The following is a 23,397-nucleotide window of genomic DNA, read 5'->3' on the forward strand; positions in this document are numbered from 1 at the left end:
TAATGTGCCAAGCACCAAAAATAGCAGATCTACAAGGTCACAATGCGTCGCACTGCGACGGTATAACTTCTATAATGGAATTAGGCGATGGAATTGTCGAGGACGGAAGAGGTTTGGACATTTGCACGCTTTGGTGAATGGTCTTATTCAACTTATTCCCCTCCCCTCCTCCCCTCTCCTCCCCTCCTCTCCTCTCCTCTCCTCTCCTCTCCTCTCCTCTCCTCTCCTCTCCTCTCCTCTCCTCTCCTCTCCTCTCCTCTCCTCTCCTCTCCTCTCCTCTCCTCTCCTCTCCTCTCCTCTCCTCTCCTCTCCTCTCCTCTCCTCTCCTCTCCTCTCCTCTCCTCTCCTCTCCTCTCCTCTCCTCTCCTCTCCTCTCCTCTCCTCTCCTCTCCTCTCCTCTCCTCAGGTCTCGTAGGGAGGCAGAGTTGAGTGACCTCCAGCGCTGTGTTGAGGAGGAGACGAGGAGACATGAAGCTCAGCTGTCTGAGCTCAGAGTCAAACACTGTGCTGCTATAGACAACCTGCAGGAACAACTGGATAACAGCAAGAGAGTGAGAGACGCACGCACACACACACACACACACACACGCACACCCCCTGGAAGCAAAGTTATGAGTTAAAAACGTTTGCTCATTAATTCATTAATTGATAATACTCTACGTTTTGATAACCGCATCGATTGATTGAAGCGGCATTTTTGTAAAAAAAATCTGAGAATCCTAATTTCCCTCAATGTCTAACATACAGATCTACATTTTGCTGATAATTACAGAAATAATCCAAAAGGATATATATATATTATATAATATTCCTTAATCAAAAATGTATTTGACCATTGACGATACAGGGCCAGGCAATGGCATCTTTGTATGTGCGTTCCTTGGCCACGCACGCGCGCAGTGCGCACCATACAAAAATACAGTAGCAGACCTACAAGCTCGTAGCGCGCCACTAGGTGGCGCACTATGAGCTTGTAGGTCTGCTATTTTTCAATGGCTAACACCAAAAGGGGTTCCCTCCCAAAATGGGTTAACATCCCTAATTCAAAGATTTGCACACATTTTCACGATTATTTTCAAAAGTAGCAGATCTACAAGCTCATAGCGCTCGAGGGCTTTTTGTCCAGTAGTGAGCGACCAGCGTTGTCGCGATGCTCTACAACATGTCCATATGTTCTGTTCTGTTCCAGGCGCGTCAGTCTCTGGAGAAGGCCAAGGCCGTGCTGGAGGAGGAGAGGCTGAGCCTGAGCTCGGAGCTCAAGGGGCTGCAGGGGGGCCGCGTGGAGAGCGAGAGGGGCCGCAAGAGGGCCGAGGGCCAGCTGCAGGAGCTCAGCGCGCGCCTGGCGCAGGCCGACCGCGAGAGGGAGGAGAGGGAGGAGCGGGTGCACAAACTACAGGTGTGTGTGTGTGTGTGTGTGTGTGTGTGTGTGTGTGTGTGTGTGTGTGTGTGTGTATGAGGGTGTGTGTGTGTGTGTGTGTGTACCGGTGTCGATTTCGTCGACTAATACTATGACAGAAATCAGACCCTCGCTCGGTTGCACTTCCGCATTTGACCTCCAAATTTTGGAGGTAAAATGCGGAAATGCGCCCAAAAAGGCGGAAATAGACAGTCCCTCCGGCGGCTTCAAAACACCACTGAGCAACTTCCACTGACATGAATAGCGGAGGGGGCGGAGCTTCGCGCCAGTTCAGTCTCTATCCTTTTAATACTCTATGGCCGTGCCAGGCTGGATACCCTGGTCACTGCAGTGGAAGGATAATTAACCACTTAAACCCCTTTCGTTTCGTCACGCGACATTATGTTGAAAATGGCAAGATCTACAAGCTCACAACGTGTCACATTGTGACTTGCGGAGCTTTTAGATCTGCTATTTCTTTTTGCTATTTTTTATTTATTTTTATTAACATTTTTGAACATTTTTGAAAGTTGCAGTGAATTAATCTCTCTCCTGCTGTCTGTCTGTCTGTCTGTCTGTCTGTCTGTCTGTCTGTCTGTCTGTCTGTCTGTCTGTCTGTCTGTCTGTCTGTCTGTCTGTCTGTCTGTCTGTCTGTCTGTCTGTCTGTCTGTCTGTCTGTCTCTCTCTCTCTCTCTCTCTCTCTCTGCTCCAGTGTGAGGTAGAATCTCTGTCCAGCTCTCTGTCATCGTTGGACTCTAAATCTCTACGTCTAGCTAAAGAGTCCAGCAGCCTGGAGAGCCAGCTCCATGACGCACAGGTAACACACGCATGCACGCACACACGCATGCACGCACACACACACAGGTGAATATGGTTTTTACAGGAGACTGTGCGGCCCATATGTGTACGAATGCACACACACACACACACACATCCACACCTTGTACCAAGGTGTGTCTCACCTCCTCTTGTCTCCTGTGCGCCTCCTCCCATGTCTGCAGGAGCTCCTGCAGGAGGAGACGCGTCAGAAGCTGGCCCTGGGCTCCAGAGTCAGAGCCCTGGAGGACGAGAAGAACGGACTGATGGAGAGGCTGGAGGAGGAGGAGGAGAGAGCCAAGGAACTCAGCAGACAGATACAGACGCACACACAGCAGGTGGGTGGATGGATGGGTGGGTGGGTGGTTAGGGTGGGTTGGTGGAAGGATGGGTGGGTTGGGGGAATGGATGGGTGGGTGAATGGATGGGTGGGTGGGTGATTTGCATGTTCTCAGGTCTTAACACAATCCATGCCATTCTTGAGATATCTCGAGAAAAGCGACTATTTACCATCTTGGCCATTCACAGTGAAATGCGCGACATAAGCAGAGAAGAAGAAGAAGGCCGACCCGGAAGTGATTGTCCTCTATTGCCGGGGCTGTGTGGTACTGTAGACTATTATTGTGGTCAGCGCGACCTCAAATTAATGTTTTATTAAGCTCCCAACATCGTACCTTAGCCCATTCAGAGCATTTAAAACACTAATGGCCACGTGCGCACCGGCTGTGCGCGCGTGCACCAAGGATTGGGCCCTTGACGTAGGGGTTATTAAGGGTCCAGGGTTCCTTTGGGGTCCAGCCGTGGAAGCGAAAATAAGGTAAAAATAAATATTATTTTTAAAGCAGGATTAACGGCTCTTTAATGGGGGTTTAAAAAAAACACACACACACACACTCAAATCCCTGGTGCTTGCTCGTCTGTGTCCCTCCCCCCCTTGCAGCTGGCGGAGCTGCGTAAGCAGTCGGAGGAGGTGAACGCGGCGGGGGAGGCCGGCGAGGAGGCCAGGAGGAAGCTGCAGAGGGAGCTGGACGGTGCCGTGCAGCGCGAGAGGCAGCGCGAGGAGGAGAAGGAGCGGGCGGAGCGGCAGCGCGAGAGGCTCCGGGAGGAGATCGAGGACATGACGCTCGCGCTGCAGCGGGAGAGGCAGAACTGCGGCGCCCTGGAGAAGAGGCAGAAGAAGTTTGACCAGGTGAGAGAGGAGGAGGAGGAGGAGGAGAGGAGAGAGACATAACCGACCAACCAGCTATGAAAACTGTGTTGTTTTTGGCAGCACATTTTCTATTTTTTAATTTTTAATTTTTTTAGTCATGTTTTAGTCACCCGGAATGCTTTGGTGTTAGTCTAGTTTTAGTCGACTAAATGTCAATGTCATACGATTTTAGTCGACTAAATCTACAGTTGATTTAGTCGACTAAAATGCATTTTGGCAGGCCGAGTCGCAGCGCGACGCGTTGTGATGAGCTTGTAGATCTGCTATTTTCAGCATGCAACCAATTGTAAAATGACTATTATATTTACTGGATCTCTTGTCCACTAGTCCCTTCCTAACATTTTAGTCTAGGACATGCGGCCTGCAGATTGATGTCTGAACATTGATAGATTACTGATTTCAGCTAATTACTAGTATTAGAATGTTATTGTCTTTTTTTATGTCCATTGCATTTGTATTTACAGTAGTTCATAAAAAGTTAACATAACTATAATTAAATGAATTTGAAATCAAATAAAAATGCTACTTTTCCAGGATTCCTGCTCAAAACGCAGCTTGTAGATCGGCTATAATATTTGCTACGACAGTAATGCGACCAAACATTTTCTTTTGTATTTTTCATTTAGCCATATGAATACAGTTCGAAGGTTTTTCTTCCAACAGATAGTCGTCATCAAATGGTTACATTTACATTGCAAAAATGTCTCTCTCTCTCTCTCTCTCTCTCGTATTTTGGGGGTGTGAACACAGTGTGGTTTCGATTGGGCATAGCTATGCATTGTTCTCCAGTTACACTCACGCTGAGCACCTCCCATTAGTAGCGATGTGTTATAGCAGATCTGCAAGCTCGTAGCGGGGCACTCGGTGCCGCGCTATGAGCTTGTAGATCTGCTATTTTTTTAACGGATATAGTGGTTAAAAGCTATAAGGTGACACAGTGGATTAAAGCCCATCCATCTTGCCTGTCGTGTGCCCGTGTTCAGTGTCTGGCAGAGGAGAAGGCTGTGAGCGCACGTCTGGCGGAGGAGAGGGATCGAGCCGAGGCCGACAGCCGGGAGAAGGAGACACGCTCGCTGGCGCTGGCCAGAGCACTGCAGGTACGCACTCACACACACACACACACACACACAGTGTTGGTTTTGTTTAATGTTTTTTTTGTGGCTTTCGCCTTTTATTTTATATTTTTTATGGAGGGACAGACAGTAGGCTGACAGGAAATGGGGAGAGAGATGGGGGGGGGAAGACATTAGTAAAGGCCGTCGGGATCGGGAGTCGAACCCGAGGCACACTGCCAGACTGGATTACCAGCCAAGGCCATGCCTGGACCGCTGAGCCACAGCCCAGGCCACGCAGCGTTGTTTTTGACAGCAAATTTTGATTTTAGTTTTAGTCATAGTCTTTTGAATAGCTTTCATTTCGTTTTTTGTCACATTGTAGTCACCCGGAAGGTTTTAGCGTTGGTCTAGTTTTAGTCGACTAAATATCATAAGATTTTAGTCGACTAAATCTCACAGTGAATACTGTGAATACAGTCTATGTACTATTTGCAGTTCTATACCTTAATTTATACTTTTGTAGAACGACGGTTTTGTTAGCCAAAATTAACCGCATGGGGAAAATTCAAAATTTGTATCGTGATACTGCTTGAAAAAATATTTTTGTGATATTATATTTTTCAATATCTCCCACCCCTAACACACACACACACACACTGTTGATGCTATAGTGAGTGCAGTAAAAAGTATATCTCAGTACTAGCAGGCGGAAAGTATCCGCCGCAGAAAAATCGATACCAATGTAGAGATAATGAAAACGCTGCCGTTTTCATTAATAGCCTATATAGAGATGGTGTCTATATTTCCCCTGCTGCTGCTGCCGGTTGCAGAAGAATTTTCATTCCATTAAAGTCCGCGGGTAATTGAATGGACTTTACACTTGGTTTTATTACCGTACTAGTAAACATTTTCATGAATACTTTATGTTTTCCGACAGTCGGTCGGTCGTTTAAAGTGTGTGCGTATGCGTGTGCCGCTGCGTGTGTGTGTGTGTGTGTGTGTGTGTGTGTGTGTGTGTGCGTGTGCGTGTGCGTGTGTGTAGGAAGCTCAGGATCAGAGAGAAGAGCTGGAGAGATCCAATAAACAGCTACGTTTGGAGATGGAACAGCTTGTCAACCAAAAAGACGATGTTGGCAAGAATGTAAGTACATTCATAACTGTCACTGGCTAGATAAAACACAATGTAAGTAAAATCATCACTTGCTACAGTAGATAAAACATAATACAATGTTGTGTGTGACAAAATAATATTTAATTTAAATATATACTGTAGTTCTCATATAATTTTAAGTTACATACAAAGTTATACATACACATATACAACAATATATATTTTGACTATTCGTGGGTTGCTCAAAATATAAATTGTAGTGTACATTCTAATGTGTGCGGTACGCGTCATCAGTGTTGTTTTTGGCAGCAAATTTCTATTTTAGTTTTAGTCATAGTCTCTTGAATAGTTATCATTTAGTTTTAGTCACATTTTAGTCACCTGGAATGTTTTAGTGTTAGTCTAGTTTTAGTCGACTAAATATCATAAGATTTGAGTCGACTAAATCTACAGTTGATTTAGTCGACTAAAATTAATTTTGTCGGGCATGACTGTTATTACACCGATCTACAAGCTCACAACGTGTCGCAGCGTGACGCGTTGTGACAACGTGACAAACGGCCTGTCACAACGTGTCGCAGCGTGACGCGTTGTGAGCTTGTAGATCTGCTATTTTCAGCATGCAACCAGTATAAAAATTACTTATACTGGATCTCTTGTCCACTAGTCCCTTCCTAACATTTTAGTCTAGTTTATATTCGTCAACGAAATTGTCAATATATTTAGACTTAGTTTTAGTCACCATAGCTTAGTTTTCATTTAGTTTTCGTCAGCGGTCAAAAGGTAGTCGACGAACATTTTTCGTCTTAGTTTTAGTCGACAAAAACAACACAGCAGCGTCATATGTATGTTTGCGTCTCCAGGTGCACGAGTTGGAGCGGGCCCGGCGGGCCCTGGAGACGGAGGCCCAGACGCTGCGCGTTCAGACCCAGGAGCTGGAGGAGGAGCTGACCGAGGCGGAGAACTCCCGGCTGCGCCTGGAGGTCACGCTGCAGGCCCTCCGGGCCCAGTTTGAGAGGGAGATCAGCACCAAGGAGGAGAAAGGGGAGGAGAAGAGGAGAGCCCTCAGCAAACAGGTATAGTAGCCAGGGGTGGGCCACTTTGACCATGGAGAGGGGCCTCTATATTTACACCCTCACCCCAGAGGGGCAACGTTTCATATTACTGTCGTAGCAAAAAAATTGCAAAATTGCATTATTGTCTCCACCAGGCCGAAGGCATGGGGGGAGAGTATGTTTTGTGTCCGTCCGTCCGTGTGTCCGTGAGCAGCTAATCTCGGCCACCGTTAACCCGGTCGGTGTGTGTCCGTCCCTCCGTGTGTCCGTGAGCAGCTAATCTCGGCCACCGTTAACCCGGTCGATGCCAAATTTTGCACACACACTCCCTGGATGCCAACGATGAACCTCTGCCCCAAAATTTCCAGAACGGCCTGTTATAGCGCCACCAGGAGGCCGCTTTGTGCAAAACAAGTTTTTGCACAGTACACCTACAGATTAGGTCCAAACATCGCGCATACACAGTCTCTCTAGAGCCATTCAACGAAACGGGTCTTTCAGATTTCTCAGACTCCATCCTGATTGGTTAAGATTGGCTTCCAAAGTTCACAGGAGTGCTCAGTTTCAAACAAAATGCTGCAAATCATGAACACATCGCGTGATTTCCGTGAAATTGTGCACGCACATTCCCACTAGGCCGAGGAAGAAATGCCACATGAACAATTTCAACTCAGCCTCAAGGTGGCGCTATAACTGGCCGAAAAGTGTTTTTACCTCTAATTTACTTTTGTTGCCCTTTTATCCAACCACCAGATGAAGGCAAGCTGCAATGTCCTACATTCCTATCCTGGTGGAGACCTGTGCCCAGAAGGGCACTTTTTCTAGTTTGAATTGAAACACTGATTTATTTTGTTGCTATTTTTCAATTGGAATCCTGAAAAGAATTGTAATTGCAAATGCCTTTAATTATAGTTACGTTAACTTTTATGAACTAAATACAAATACATTGGACATAAAAAGGACATTTTAATACTACTATACTCATTAAGCTACTAATTTAGACTGAAGTAAAGCAGTATTCTGACATTAACCTGAGGGCCGCATTAAGTGAATGTGGGGGCCGCATGTTGACCGCCAGTTGCCCATGAGGTATACCATGTATGAGGTATACCATGTATGAGGTATACCATGTATGAGGTATACCATGTATGAGGTATACCATGTATGAGGTATACCATGTATGAGGTATACCATGTATGAGGTATACCATGTATGAGGTATACCATTACCATGTATGAGGTATACCATGTATGAGGTATACCATGTATGAGGTATACCATGTATGAGGTATACCATGTATGAGGTATACCATGTATGAGGTATACCATTACCATGTATGAGGTATACCATGTATGAGGTATACCATGTATGAGGTATACCATGTATGAGGTATACCATGTATGAGGTATACCATGTATGAGGTATACCATGTATGAGGTATACCATGTACGGTATGAGGTATACCATGTATGAGGTATACCATGTATGAGGTATACCATGTACGGTATGAGGTATACCATGTATGAGGTATACCATGTATGAGGTATACCATGTATGAGGTATACCATGTATGAGGTATACCATGTACGGTATGAGGTATACCATGTATGAGGTATACCATGTATGAGGTATACCATGTACGGTATGAGGTATACCATGTATGAGGTATACCATGTATGAGGTATACCATGTATGAGGTATACCATGTACGGTATGAGGTATACCATGTATGAGGTATACCATGTATGAGGTATACCATGTATGAGGTATACCATGTATGAGGTATACCATGTACGGTATGAGGTATACCATGTATGAGGTATACCATGTATGAGGTATACCATGTATGAGGTATACCATGTATGAGGTATACCATGTATGAGGTATACCATGTATGAGGTATACCATTACCATGTATGAGGTATACCATGTATGAGGTATACCATGTATGAGGTATACCATGTATGAGGTATACCATGTATGAGGTATACCATGTATGAGGTATACCATGTATGAGGTATACCATGTGTGAGGTATACCATGTATGAGGTATACCATTACCATGTATGAGGTATACCATGTATGAGGTATACCATGTATGAGGTATACCATGTATGAGGTATACCATGTATGAGGTATACCATGTATGAGGTATACCATGTATGAGGTATACCATGTATGAGGTATACCATTACCATGTATGAGGTATACCATGTATGAGGTATACCATGTATGAGGTATACCATGTATGAGGTATACCATGTATGAGGTATACCATGTATGAGGTATACCATGTATGAGGTATACCATGTATGAGGTATACCATGTATGAGGTATACCATGTATGAGGTATACCATGTATGAGGTATACCATTACCATGTATGAGGTATACCATGTATGAGGTATACCATGTATGAGGTATACCATGTATGAGGTATACCATGTATGAGGTATACCATGTATGAGGTATACCATGTATGAGGTATACCATGTATGAGGTATACCATGTATGAGGTATACCATGTATGAGGTATACCATGTATGAGGTATACCATGTATGAGGTATACCATTACCATGTATGAGGTATACCATTACCATGTATGAGGTATACCATGTATGAGGTATACCATGTCGCTTACACATAATAGAGCTGAGAAATACACCCAGGGTGACATCAACATGTCCGTACATGAACAAATGTGTCTGTGGCAATTTTTTTTGTTTTACTCATCATTATAATGTTCTTATTTTGATCATGAGACCCAAATATCCATTGGTGGAAAGTAACTAAGTACTTTTACTTAAGTACTGTACTTAAGTACAGTTTTGAGGTATTTGTACTTTAATTGAGTATTTCCAATTTCCAGTACTTTTATTTCTACTCCACTACATCTCAGAGCCAAGATTTGTACCTTTACTTCACTACAATTATTTGAAAACTTGAGTTATACTAGTTACTTTGGAGATTTTAATTTTTATTAGAAAACATAACACATTAACCACTTCAACCCTATACATTTCGGCCATTTGAAAATAGCCAATCTACAAGCTCACAATGCGTCGCGTTGTGAGCTTAAAGTACAGTACTTAAGTAAAAGTGCTGACTGTATCGTATGTATTATTAATTTGTTGTGTGTGTGTACCAACCTCCCTCCAGGTGAGAGAGCTGGAGGTGCAGCTGGAGGAGGAGAGGAGCCAGCGCTCCCAGGCTCTGTCCGTGAAGAAGCAGCTGGAGGCGGAGCTACAGGAGGCGGAGTCCCAGGTGGAGGCAGCCAATCGTGGCAGGGAGGAGGGGCTCAAGCAGCTACGCAGACTGCAGGTACGGGGAACATGACAAAAATGATTTAATTGTGTTTTTGGCATCGAACTTGGCAAAAACTTTGGCATGCTCTACCTCTATCGAGGTAGAGCAGCTATGACAAATAACTTCACTCACAGACATTACTGACAAACAGTAATAATGTTAACCCATTTAGGCCTGACGTCAAAATAAAAAACAAGTCTACTGAAAGAATATATATTCAAAGATTTGTGCTGCATTTTCATGATTTAAAAAAAATAGCAGACCTACCTGTGACGGTGTGTTCAACCCAGCAGTATTATAATGAAAACGCGATGTGATTTCATTGCAATGTATAATATTATCCCCATATCTTAGTTTCACCAACATTGTTCATGTGAAATAGGCCTAAGCCTATTGAAATTATGAGAATCGCTATGTATAGCGCATGGTTGGGTGGTCCGGCCGGCTTGAAGCATGCATTCAACCCGTGCTCGCCAACGGTGAGCCGTCGCGGATCATCATAGCGATTTTTCTTCATTGCAATGAATAACCGTGGACAGAGTAGTTCACATGAACGATGCTGTAGTGGCTGGGGCATTTGAGGGGCAATATATGTTTTATATGCACGATTACAAATAAAAGAGAATTTAATTGAGAGTCTCCTCCGCTACTTCCTACTTCCTCATTTGCGGGACTCGTCGTGTCAGTCGTGTGATATTGCGATTATGCTACAGTTACCCTTAAAAAAAACATGTCAACTCAATGTCATTGTTGTAAGTTGTAACTAAGATATCGATAGAAATTCATACATTTTTAATGTCATATTTAGCCATACGAGCGCAATATCCATAGCGTCCCTCCCAGCAGCAACAACAATCCCATAGCCTGAAGTGACCTGGCTCGGCCAATAGTATGCCAGGGGGAGGGGGGGGTGGAGCTATTTGAATTCTGTGTACAAACACTGGAAACATGTCTATATCAGCTTTAAGTTTCTACTGAAAAGGAGTACATAGAGGGGGGGCTTTGTGTCTGTGTCAATGTGTGTCTGAACCACTAGGGGGCACTGTTTTCAAGCTCAAGTCTCCAATTACACTGCCTAAATTGGGAGAAAACAATGGGTTTAAAACAAACTGTGTTTGTTTGTTTCCACTAACCAGGGCCAGATGAAGGAGATGCTGCGGGAGCTGGATGAGACCAAGCTGGCCAGAGAGGAGGTCGTGGCTCAGTCTAAAGACAGCGAGAAACGCCTGCAAACGCTGGAGGCGGAGCTGATACAACTCACTGAGGTGTGTGTGTGCGTGCGTGCATGCGTGCGTGCGTGCCGTATCAAGCGTGTTTATCTGATTGATGGATGGATGGATTGATGGATGGATGGATGGATAAACTCATAAAAACAAAACTGTCCAAAACCGACAATTACCGGCCTAATGCAATCTTTGGTGTGTGCGTGTGTGTATGCGTGCGCGTGCGTGCGTGTTTGTGTGTGTGTGTGTGTGTGTAGGAGCTGTCGGTGTCAGACAGGCAGAGAAGACAAGCCCAGCAGGAGAGAGATGAGATTTCGGAAGAGATGATGAACAGCACGTCTGGAAAGTCAGTATCCATGTTCAACTACACACAACTACCAATGTACTGTGTGTACATACACTGTATAATGAAGAGATGATGAACAGCACCTCTGGAAAGTCAGTATCCATGTTCAACTACACAGAACTACCAATGTACTGTGTGTACATACACTGTATAATGAAGAGATGATGAACAGCACCTCTGGAAAGTCAGTATCCATGTTCAACTACACAGAACTACCAATGTACTGTGTGTACATACACTGTATAATGAGTACCAATGCACACTGTGTATACTGTACGTATATGACAAAACATACTAGATATGTATGAGCTTACTGTGTACACAGAGTCGCATTTAGTTATAGCGCTAGCTAACAAAATCAGCTAATAGGGATATTTCACTTTAGAAATAAATTTGTGTCATATCAATGTCTATTCAGGATTTTGTCCCGGGTGTAAGCACCCTGGACAGTTTTTAAGTTACTTGATAAAATAAATGAAAAAGTAATTGAAAAGTCATGGCGTTCATGGTTTAAAGTTACAATGGGTTTGTATAGGAAGGGGGTCGTGTCTGATCAAATAAATATCTAATATGTATGTACTGAATAGAGCAACTTACAAACTGTCTGGGTTGAAATATTCCTTATGTCTAGCATTTCTATATATTTCCACTCCACTTTATTTTAGACAGTGTGGCGCCTCAGTGAACCAGGATCACAGATAAAACCTAGCATTCTAAACAATATGCTATCAAATTAATTATCTGTACATTACTGACAATGTACATGCGCGTGGGTGTGTGTGTGTGTGTGTGTGTGTGTGTGTGTGTGTGTGTGTGTGTGTGTGTGTGTGTGTGTGTGTGTGTGTGTGTGTGCGTGTCTGTGTGCGTGTGCGTGCACCAGGTCTGCTCTGTGTGAGGAGAAGAGGAGATTGGACGCGAGGGTTGCCCAGCTTGAAGAGGAGTTGGAAGAGGAGCAGAGTAACTCTGAGCTGTCTGCAGAGAGACAGAGAAAGACTGCACTGCAGGTATACACACTCCATACACACACTACACCTGTGTGTATATATATAGTGGAACCAAATGGACCCTTACCTACAGGTCCATTTGGTTTCATTTGGTTTCAGATTAAGTTCATCGTTAAACATCCGCATTACCTAATTTGCAACAAGTCTACACAATTAGGGTAGGATATGGGAGGCCGTGGCTCAGGAGGTAGAGGCAGGTTCGAATCCCAGCTCCTCCTCCTCCCGTCCACATGTCGAAGTGTCCTTGGGCAAGACACTGAACCCTATACGTTGCCTCCAATGAGTCGGTCGGTGCTAGCTTTGCCACCATTGGGTGTGTGAATGTGGGAAGTGAGGACGCTGGCGTCGACTGTTCGCCGCTTCACCTCCCAATGTAGGAATGAATGAACCATTGTAAAGCGCTTTGAGCACTTGTAAAAGCGCTGTAAATTATGACTGAAGTGGCGAAACTAGATGCAAACTGAGCGCCCGGCGTCTACCCCGGCGTCCCCGTGCAGGTGGAGACCATGACGGTGCAGCTACAGGGCGAGAGGACGCTGTGCCAGAAGGCGGAGGCGTCGCGCGAGCAGCTGGAGAGACACAACAAGGAGCTGAAGGCTCGCCTGGGAGAGCTGGAGGGAGCCATCCGCGGGAAACACAAGCTCAGCGTCGCCGCCCTGGAGACCAAGATAGACACCATGGAAGAGCAACTGGAGCAGGAGAGACAGTGAGAGGACACGCGCACGCACGCACACACACACACACACACACAAACTGACGTTCCGTTATCAACTGACATTCTCCTTTGCTTAGTATAAAATGTCCTGTAGCTCATCCCATTACTTTCTCCCTCCCTCTCCCTCTCTCCCCCCCCCCCCCCCCCCCAACCAGGGAGCGAGCCATGGCCAACAAACTGGTGAGGAAGACGGAGAAGAAGCTGAAGGAGGTGATGATGCAGGCGGAGGATGAGAGGAGGCACGCGGACCAGTACAGAGAACAGGTATGATGGACGTTCCAAGGTCGATATGTTTCCTCCAACTGCGCCTTGGTCTGCCCCGGGGTCTCCTCCCAGTGGGACGTGCCTCGAGGACCTCCCTAGGGAGACGCCCGAGAGGCATCCTAACCAGATGCCGAATCCACCTAAACTGGCTCCTTTCCAGGCGAAGGAGCAGCGACTCTACTCCGAGTCTCTCTTCGCGTGACTGAACTTCTCACCCTATATCTCTAAGGGAGATGCCAGCCACCCGACGAAGAAAACTCATTTCGGGCCGCGAGTTGTATGTAAACATGCTATCTAAATAACATTCTTGGCATTTGTGGTCAAGCAAACCCTGTACTCCAGCAGTCTCTTTCGAGGAAAAAAAACCCATAAAAATAAGCGACAAGAAGTGATACGAGTGCTAGGTCTCAGCTTACCATGTATTTTACAATGGCTGGGGGCGTAGGCCCAGCCCCCCAGCCAAAACGGTTACAAACATATAGCAATATTTTATTAATATTAATTCACAAAAGTAGCTATGCTTTGCGCCACAGAGCAAGCCACATCACTTCCTTGTTGTGCTCGGCAAGTAGGCTATGTGACGGGAGAATAGCGCTTGATGTCTTTACGGGGCAATCAAGCGCTCCCCTTCCCCAGTGCAGCTACAGATCAGCTGCGAATGATATAAAGTGATTGAAGGTGTGGGTTATCGAGGCTAGGTGTGGGTTATCGGTGAAATTTACACCGGTCACGTGACGGTAACCAGCCAATCAGAATCAAGTATTGGGACTAAACGTTTTAGAAACAAAAATCTATAATGTGTGTACATTGAAACAAGCGTTTCTCTCTCTCTCTCTCTACAGTTGGATAAGTCCATGGTGAGGCTGCGTCAGCTGAAGCGTCAGCTGGAGGAGGTGGAGGAGGAGAACTCTCGCTCCAACGCTCAGCGCCGGAAGCTGCAGCGCGAGCTGGAGGAGCTGACGGACAGCAGCCAGGGCATGAGCCGAGAGATCAGCGCCCTCCGGAACCAGCTCAGGTGTGTGTGTGTGTGTGTGTGTGTGTGTGTGTGTGTGTGTGTGTGTGTGTGTGTGTGTGTGTGTGTGTGTGTGTGTGTGTGTGTGTGTCTGTGTCTGTGTCTGTGTCTGTGTCTGTGTCTGTCTCTGTGTGTCTGTGTGTGAGCGTGTGTGTGAGCGTGCGCGCGTGTGTGTGTGTCTAATAGCTGTTCACGTGCATGAGCTGTTCTTCTCACACCTGTCCTGCATGACTATATTATTATTTTAAGATTAATCATTTGTTCATTCGTTGCATTTTGTTTCCCATTAAGCCTGACTTACCTAGCCTTGCCCTCAGTTAACACCATGGTTTGGTTTGTGTTTTTCTGTGGCTGTGTTTTTACCTAACACCCCCCCCCCCCCCCCCTGTGCCTGTCACATCTAACACACCTGTCTGCATCACACCGTCCGTCACTCAGCCTGCCTGAATGGAGACCAGACAAGTAGGTCACACTGACACTGTGCGCGTGCGTGAGTGCGTGCGTGCGTGTGTGTGTGTGCGCGAGTGTGTGTGTACAGTATGTGTGTGTGTATGTGTGTGTGTTTGTGTGCGCGACTGCGTGCGTGCGAGTGTGTGTGCTGTGTACACACTGCATGTTTTGCATGATATAATACACCATAATTAGTTTTTCTGTGTGATTAATCATCACTGTGGTCATTAATTCCATTACCTTAATTTCATTTTAAGTTCATTTTCTCTATTATGTCTTTGCTCGGACCATCTCTTCCTGCTAACGTTACGATTGAAGTCACAATGCTCTAGTTTGTCCAATCTATGGACTTGTTCTACAAGCTTGTGTGGTCTGCTTTTTTTTTTCTCTGGTAGAACTTTGGGATTGTAGTATTGTACCTGTCTGAGAATGAGCACACCGTTACTGTCAGTCCAAGTCGGGCCTCTTTATAAGTGCTCTCGTTGCGAGTCAGCAACCAGAAATTCACTCTCCCTGTGATGGAGCTCGAAACCCCAGCCCATTACAAACTCCATAACAAATGTATCGAGTACCCGGTATCAATAATGTTTTCGAGCCCGTTATTGAGCATTCATGTTTAAACTTCATGTTTAAAGAAACATTGAAGACAAGAGGCGAATTAAATCTAATCACCCACGCTGGCACAAACATGTCGGTCTTAAAGTGTATTGATACCCGCCAACCAGCGCTGCCCGAGGGAAACAGAATTACGCTTTTAAATTGACAGTACACACATTAACCAGTTAACAGTTTCTTCAATGTTATTTTACAAAAGTAAAAAGGTTACTTGCCTTCTGTCTGTTTGAAAAGTACTATATTTGAAGGCCCTAGTAAAATGTAGTCCAAGTGATATCTTTTGGTTAAATACCTTTTCTGTTTATAAAGAGCTGAAGAGACATTTATTCGTAATTATTACAATTTACAATTTAGGCATTAAGCAGACGCTCTTAATCCAGAGCGATTTACATTAAGCAATAACAAAAAGCATGGCATACATCACATATATAAAAAGTAGTTATCATGAAACATGCGTAAGCTAAGAACGTAACAGTGGAGTATCTATGTAAACTATACATACTATACTATATTATGTGTACTATAAAGTGCTATGACTACATAAAATGCAATTATAGTGCTGTCTACGTAACCTGCTATAAGTCTGTTTAAAATACTATCTAAGTCTACATAAAGTGCTATATTTAAAATACTATCTAAGTACATAAAGTGCTATCTAAGCTATTACAGTACATAATATACTTATTATACTTTAATGAATGGTTGATTTAATGATACTGATAGGCAACATTTAATTTAACTTCATTTAATTTTAGATTGTGGTCAGCAACATTATCAGTTCTCTTTCCACAAAATATTAGAAAACATGCAATAGAGCGTCGCAGTCCCTCCCCCTTTCAGAACAACGAGTGGCCCAGGAAATGAATCGCAATGCATTTGTCCCATAGGCATTTAAGCGTCGTACAAAGCCAACTCTTGTCGTGACAAATCATGACAACACACACAATATTTCGGGCCAAACAAAGAATTAGAAAGTAGAAAAAATGAACTTTTTTTGTTGTTTTTCTTCTTTGTAATTATTTGTTTGGTCCAAAATATTGTGTGTGTTGTCATGATTTGTCACGACAAGAGTTGGCTTTGTACGACGCTTATACGAAATGCCTATGGGACAAATGCATTGTGACGCTCTATAGTGGCCTCCATAAAAGCTCGGATCGATAAGGTGCTCATTATCAATGAAAGTTGATAGATTTTTCAAAAATAGCAGACCTACAAGCTCGTAGCGCGCCACTCGGTGGTGTGCTATGAGCTTGTAGATCTGCTATTTTTTAATAGCTAAAGCATATCATAATGCTAACACCAAAAGGGGTTCCCGCCCAAAATGGGTTAACGCGCTCCATCCACTGCCTGTAAACCGGTCTCACGTTCCAAACGCTACACGACTAAACGAAAGCTCACTCTTCCACAGGCGCGCTCCACTGCCTCTGGCCATGCGTGGCCGCCGAGCGCTGGTGGACGACCTCTCCTTGGAGAACTCTGACTCCGAGGACCCCCCGGCCTCCCCGACGCCCTCCTCCGGTGCCCCGGGGACCCCCACCCCGTCCTCGGACGGAGGCATGGACGCCCCACCACCATACAGCATCAACAACACCGAGTGACACTGCAGGCGCACACACACACACACACATACACACACATGCACACACACATACACACACGCACACACACACACACGCACACACAGCACATAATGGAGTAACATAGTACATGAATGCAAATTCGCACCGATGTACTCCGTGTCCAGTGCGCACATTAGGAGTGAACACAATCACACTTAGGTAATGTGTAACGAACTGACTTGGTGTATCTACGCTTTTTACAATATCGGCTACTGTTTTTGTTGCTAGCGTGAGCAGAGAACACGTGCATATACCCGCAAACCGACCGCAGCGAGAGCGAGCCGGAGACAACTGGAAAACTGGGAAGTGACATTTTGTTTTTCACAGAACAGAAAAACCACAGACTTTGTGCGATGTCTGCAATGTCTCTACCTACAGTATATATATACAGTGTACCTCTGGGGAAACCAAACTACATCTCCCAGAGGTCTAAGTGAGGGGGGGGACGCTGTTTGTATGCAGGATACAAGGATGCTGTACAGTGCTTAACGAAACCATGGCAGGAAACAATATATGGATGCTGTGATCTCCTTTAGGAGCCAGTTCAATATGAAGCCATGTTTAGCTCTTTGATGATGGGGAGATTTCTTTATTTTTATTTATTTTCCTTTCTCTTTTTTTCTCTTTTGCTTTATAATCTGCCTGGGCTTCTTCTGAAAGAGAATGCAAGATTGACAATAGTTCCGGAAAAGGTGTTCAGACAATCTACACTTTGCAGAAAAAATGAAAATAAAAGTTTAGTTGGGAAGAGAATTAAACTGGCCGCTAGCATGGCAGACAACTTAACGTATTTATATTTCAGTAAAAAAAGAAAAGAAAAGAAAGGAAAAGAAAAACAAAAAAAACGAAATAAAGTATCTTGGAATTTTTACAATTGCCATAATCTTAACTAGAAAAAGTGCCCTTCTGGGCACAGGTCTCCACCAGGTTATCCACAGATCCGTGCAGTTAGAGGTAAAAACACTTTTCGGCCAGTTATAGCGCCACCTTGAGGCTGAGTTGAAATTGTTCATGTGGCATTTTGTCCTCGGCCTAGTGGGAATGTGGGTGCACAATTTCACGGAAATCACGCGATGTGTTCATGATTTGCAGCATTTTGTTTGAAACTGAGCACTCCTGTGAACTTTGGAAGCCAATCTTAACCAATCAGGATGGAGTGTGAGAAATATGAAAGACCGGTTTGGTTGAATGGCTCTAGAGAGACTGTGTACCAATTTGCGTGATGTTTGGACAAAATCTGTAGGTGTGCTGTGCAAAAACCTGTTTTGCACAAAGCGGCCTCCTGGTGGCGCTATAACAGGCCGTTCTGGAAAGTTTGGGGCAGAGGTTCATGGTTGGCATCCAGGGAGTGTGTGTGCAAAATTTGGCATCGACCGGGTTAACGGTGGCTGAGATTAGCTGGTCACGGACGGACGGACACACGGACACACGGACACACGGACGGACGGACGGAGTGCAAAACATACTCTCCCCATGCCTTCGGCTGGTGGAGACAATTAGACCAGAAAGAAAGTGCAGCTCGAAGAACTCAAAAGAGTTGTTTAAGAGCGAAAGAGAGCCAGTCATGAGTTAATGTAATTGTACGCGCGCATCAATCTAAATCCTGTCTTTTCAATGCAACTTTTGTCCAACCGCACCATAATGCACTGACCATGTGATGATCCCTACCAATCCCCATGCAGCATCTGTATTTTTTGGGGGGGGGGGGATAAGAACGTTTACCGAAAATAGAAGATCTATTTCGGGGCGAATATATTTAATGTAGAGCAAAAAAAACGGAGAGAAGACACTAGTATATAGAGCTCTGAGGGACTCCGGTCGACGTTTTTTTTTAAATATCTGTGCAGTTTGTATGCTCCCAGACCAGTCCAGATCTGGCTGCCGAGATAGCTGATCTCCAGATCTAGCTGATCTCCAGATAGCTGATCTCCAGTGAGGTGTGTGTGTGTGTGTGTGTGTGTGGGTGATGCCTGTATCATTTACTACATCTTCCCTACACAATGCGTGTTGTGTGTAGATCTGTGTTTTATTTACAGTATGTGCCGCAGCGTATAGACCCAGATTGATGATGATGATGCGCAATAGGAACACAATATCAGCATTAAACATATACTAATTTCCTCTGTGGTATACGCGCCCTGCCACAATTACAACAATATACAATAAAGGTGGTTGCACACCGGCCGCGTTTTTCGGAAAATCGATGGAGAAACGCCGCAAAAAATCCGGAAAACGCGCTCGGTGTGTGGGGACCTTAAGGCTTTCTCTCGCACCAATTGCCATTATTTTCCGTATTGTCTTTTTTTTTGTCTTACTCTTTCCGTAATTTTTTTGTTGCCTAAGGAATATTACATCCGATATGACGCGTTGAAGTGTCACGCGTATGGTGACGCAGCTGCGTTTTGATTGGGCGCATCCGATCACAAAAGTCACATTGAAAAGACAAACGGATAAAGCCAGCATCAGCTTTTTTAAATATTGAACATGGCTGATCAATCATAAGGAACTGGAACGCAACTCGGTATCTACGGTTCACTCCACGAGTCTCTTTACACATAGATCCATTTTTCATATCATATATATATATATGAAGATTTCATATATATTGTGTCATAATATGCTATGGCACAGTAATATAATACAATAACATGATTTCATAAATGCTTATGGTGTAAAAAAGCAACTTAGGATTTGTTTAAAATAAATTATAACCTTTTTCAACACATCCAGTAATGTTAGGTAATATTATGTAACGATAGGTAGTTAGGTATTGCTGTAGGGAGGTAGCTAGGTAGTACTAGATAGTTTATTTAACTAAAGTCTTAAACATATTGCTTCTTATCTTCTTATTGACAACAAGCAGTCAGATTCCTATACTTTGTATCAATCTAAATATGAATAAGTTATTGATTGCCTGTTGCATTGTTTTTGTCTTGTTGGCGAGCACTGTCCTTATGATTAATGAACGATCAATGTGAGTACTACTGGTATTGACAGCACTGATGTCGGGTTCTGTTCTTTTTTTTAGCTTGAACTCGACAAAACTTCTCAACGTAGAGGAACTAAGCATAAATATGGCAGCGTCAGTGTGTTTGTTTTCTGTTTCCATTGAGCTGGACGACCTCGGAAGACTTAAGCGGTTGACTGGCGGAGAACTAGAGCCATGGGGTTTTAATGTCACCGCGAGAGAGAGAAATGTGGAAATGTTTGGCGTTTCACTTTGGCCTTTTTCACAGGGAAAAAGTTACGTACGACAGCAAAACGACTTTTAACTCTGAACACAACCTGTGTAGAAGTGTGAAAGTTTGTCTTTTAACATATTCCGTTTGTTTTTGTTTAAACAAGCATCTTGTACAATGTCATATTGATTTTTATCAATTTTAACTGTGTAAAGTATCCACTGAAACAAAGTGTGTGTTTAACCAAATGGTGGGCGTATGGATGAGAAAAGGGACTTCAGCGTGTAGTGAAAGAGTAGTAGCAAAGCCCGATTTATTCTCAATCGTGTGGCACTAGTTTCACACACCGAAAATAGCAGATCTACAAGCTCACAACATATTGCAGAACAATGCATTGTGAGCTTGTAGATCTGCTATTTTCTGCATGCGACACCTGTGTGCACCTGTGTATAACCCGGGGCTTAATGACTAGTGTAGCCGACAGCAGTAGCGGTGTGCAAAGGTTTTCCACTGACTTCCAGAGATTTGACCCGCATGAGTTTGTTAGAAAAGAGGTTCTAAGCCTCCCATAGTAGAACAACTACCAGAAGACCAGTTGACAGTACTAGTACTGTAGTATTAGATTCGGAAGGCGATGTGGGATGAATCTGTGCATATCTTGATATGACGTGCATATCTCTGAAGTAAAAATGTATGTCTTTCAAGCTAAAGACTCATAACATTTGATTGATGCATTTGTTGTTAAAAACAAAAGAAAATCACACCCGTGTGAACTGAGTGGTGCAACTCCCCCCCCCCCACCCCCACCCCCCAGCACTATCCCTCTCTCTGTTTCTGGCACAACAGCGTCCCTACTGGTACTCATTATACTGGTGCTCATTAACCAACACATAGGTGAACACATACAGTAGGTGAACACACGGACACAGACATTGTTGTTCTTTGGAGTGGTTGCACCACTCAAAAACAACAGGGTTGATATGAGCAAGATTTCTTTCCGCATATAAGAAACATCTCAGTTTCCCCTGACATGTCTGTGATCATTTTGTCGCGTGTCATTTAACAAAATGTCCCGTTTGTGTGTTTGTGGATAAACCTCCCCACGGACCTGTAGGCCAGACAGCTGTGCTGTACAGGGATCTTATCTATTGGAAACAACGTCTTAAACAGGCCAGGACAATATGCTGCTTAAATTCACTATAAATCTGTTACGTAGTGATGTGGATTACACCTTTTTTATTTTTGAGAGACAACGAGCAGGTATGTTGGAGGCTGTGAAATTGAGATGACAATGGAGGTTGCTATAGGATATGTTAGTTCCATGTCCTTAACTGTTATTCCTAATTCCATTGTGGAAGTCCATATAAAGAGCCAGGGATGAACAATGCAGTAGGTGTTTGACATTGATTCCACACGGGGCCTGTATCATTAGGTAAACAGGGTCTGTCTGCTTGAGATAATTGATTTTTGATTACCTTTTGCGTCTCTGTTGTAATGTGTACAGGGTGGGGAAAGAAACTCCAAACTACAATGCAAAAGTAATATTTGCACTGATGAACAAAACAGCAGTGAGCCTGTGTCAATGCAGGGCCCAATGTCCGCCTTGTCCTAAAGTCCAAATTATATGTTTTTTTCTTTTAGATGATGATAAGCTATTTCTTTTTTTTCTTGCCAAGCCAGCTTTCAGCTTGATTCAATGTTGGCAACGAGTGAAGAAAGATCAAAGCATGGGTGGATTTGGGCCGTTAAGATTGACCTTGTTTGACTACTGAACAACAATGACATATATTTAATGTCCTGCCAGAGGGGGGGTTTTCTTTCTCTTTCTGTATGATTTGTCTCTTTTAGTGATATGTAAATGTTTATGTATGTTTCTGTGTTGAATTGCTGCACTTTATGCATCACCAGTAAGGGGGTTTAAACACAGACATCGTCAGATTACTAATTATCGATCTGCTATTGGAGAGTTTGGAAACGGAACAATGCTGAAATTGTAAAAATGAGCTGGAAGACACAGCAAAAGGTTATCACTGTTGTCACTCGGACCGTGTTCTCATTTATCTGTGATTATTTCCAAATGTTATGTGTTTGTCTGAATCTGGCGTTCAGGTGACACTGGATGAACCTCTCGAAGGAAATAGAGATTAAAACTGCAGCAACGAGACGTTCCGCCAGTAGAAGGATATATCAAAACCGGTGCTTCTTCAAAAAGGTGTTAATTTATCTTCTATTTAGAATCTTTTGAAAGGATGCGCCTTCTCAGTATTTTTATTTGTGGTGTTAAACCAAAGTCCTATATATCGTTCCAGTGGTGAATACCTAAACTTAAAAAGGTATTATTGCGGCACACACAAAAACACACACATAAAGATAGATCTTCAGGACAACGTTGACCAATCTCGATTTCAACAAATTTATACTGGCCGTGTCAGCAGATGCGCTAACGTTCTTGTCTTTGGAGTTAGATTTTCGCAGAGGGATTTATACCTGTGTGAATAAACCTTTCCACATCCATAGGTACAGTTATCGTAGAGATAACTTTGTCTTGAAGATCTGTGTGTGTCTGGTACTCTTTGGGTTTTCAACGATGGTGTTGATTCTCTCTCTCTCTCTCTCTCTCTCTCTGTTTGTTTATGGCTACTGTGGAACTTGAAACCTTTTTGAAAATGTGTTTTATTGTTTTAGACTCATTTTGTTCATGATGCTGTAATTCTGACGAAAATCTGACTTTAATATATGTCATTGGTTTTCAGCTCTGCGTTCCTGTGCTTGGTTCTTGGGGTGGGGGGGGGGGGTATATGTCGCACACATTTTCATGGATTCAAACACTCATCTCATACGTGTACAACATGTCATGCAAACAATGAAGTCTTCACTGACTTATCCCATATATACAGCAGGGGGTTCTCAACGCTTTTGGCTGGGGGGACCCCCGGAATTCCGGAAATGCTTTGACCATGTATCGCGACCCAGCCACCTCAAACTGACTGCAAAAATAACCTTAATAATAGAGAAAATATA

General features: G+C 44.0%; 1 protein-coding gene across 2 annotated transcripts in view; it reads left to right on the forward strand.

Annotated features, from left to right (window-relative positions):
* myh14 (myosin, heavy chain 14, non-muscle) overlaps positions 1 to 23,128 on the forward strand; it is an 86,137-nt gene extending 63,009 nt beyond the window's left edge. The window contains exons 28-45 of one of the 2 annotated variants that reach the window (XM_083761894.1): positions 407 to 551; positions 1,190 to 1,396; positions 2,109 to 2,213; positions 2,398 to 2,550; positions 3,153 to 3,401; positions 4,406 to 4,519; positions 5,520 to 5,618; positions 6,452 to 6,664; positions 9,803 to 9,964; positions 11,086 to 11,214; positions 11,430 to 11,518; positions 12,399 to 12,522; positions 13,020 to 13,228; positions 13,393 to 13,501; positions 14,344 to 14,516; positions 14,952 to 14,975; positions 16,987 to 18,095; positions 18,703 to 23,128. In XM_083761894.1, the coding sequence (XP_083618020.1) occupies positions 407 to 551; positions 1,190 to 1,396; positions 2,109 to 2,213; positions 2,398 to 2,550; positions 3,153 to 3,401; positions 4,406 to 4,519; positions 5,520 to 5,618; positions 6,452 to 6,664; positions 9,803 to 9,964; positions 11,086 to 11,214; positions 11,430 to 11,518; positions 12,399 to 12,522; positions 13,020 to 13,228; positions 13,393 to 13,501; positions 14,344 to 14,516; positions 14,952 to 14,975; positions 16,987 to 17,176 (2,494 nt within the window). In that variant the 3' untranslated portion in view covers positions 17,177 to 18,095; positions 18,703 to 23,128. The remainder of the gene's footprint in view (positions 1 to 406; positions 552 to 1,189; positions 1,397 to 2,108; positions 2,214 to 2,397; positions 2,551 to 3,152; positions 3,402 to 4,405; positions 4,520 to 5,519; positions 5,619 to 6,451; positions 6,665 to 9,802; positions 9,965 to 11,085; positions 11,215 to 11,429; positions 11,519 to 12,398; positions 12,523 to 13,019; positions 13,229 to 13,392; positions 13,502 to 14,343; positions 14,517 to 14,951; positions 14,976 to 16,986; positions 18,096 to 18,702) is intronic. The other variant, XM_083761895.1, reaches the window with a different exon arrangement.
* Positions 23,129 to 23,397: the final 269 nt, after the last annotated feature.

The sequence above is a fragment of the Protomyctophum parallelum genome (assembly GCF_964188405.1).
Source record: "Protomyctophum parallelum genome assembly, chromosome: 3".
Classification (NCBI taxonomy): domain Eukaryota; kingdom Metazoa; phylum Chordata; class Actinopteri; order Myctophiformes; family Myctophidae; genus Protomyctophum; species Protomyctophum parallelum.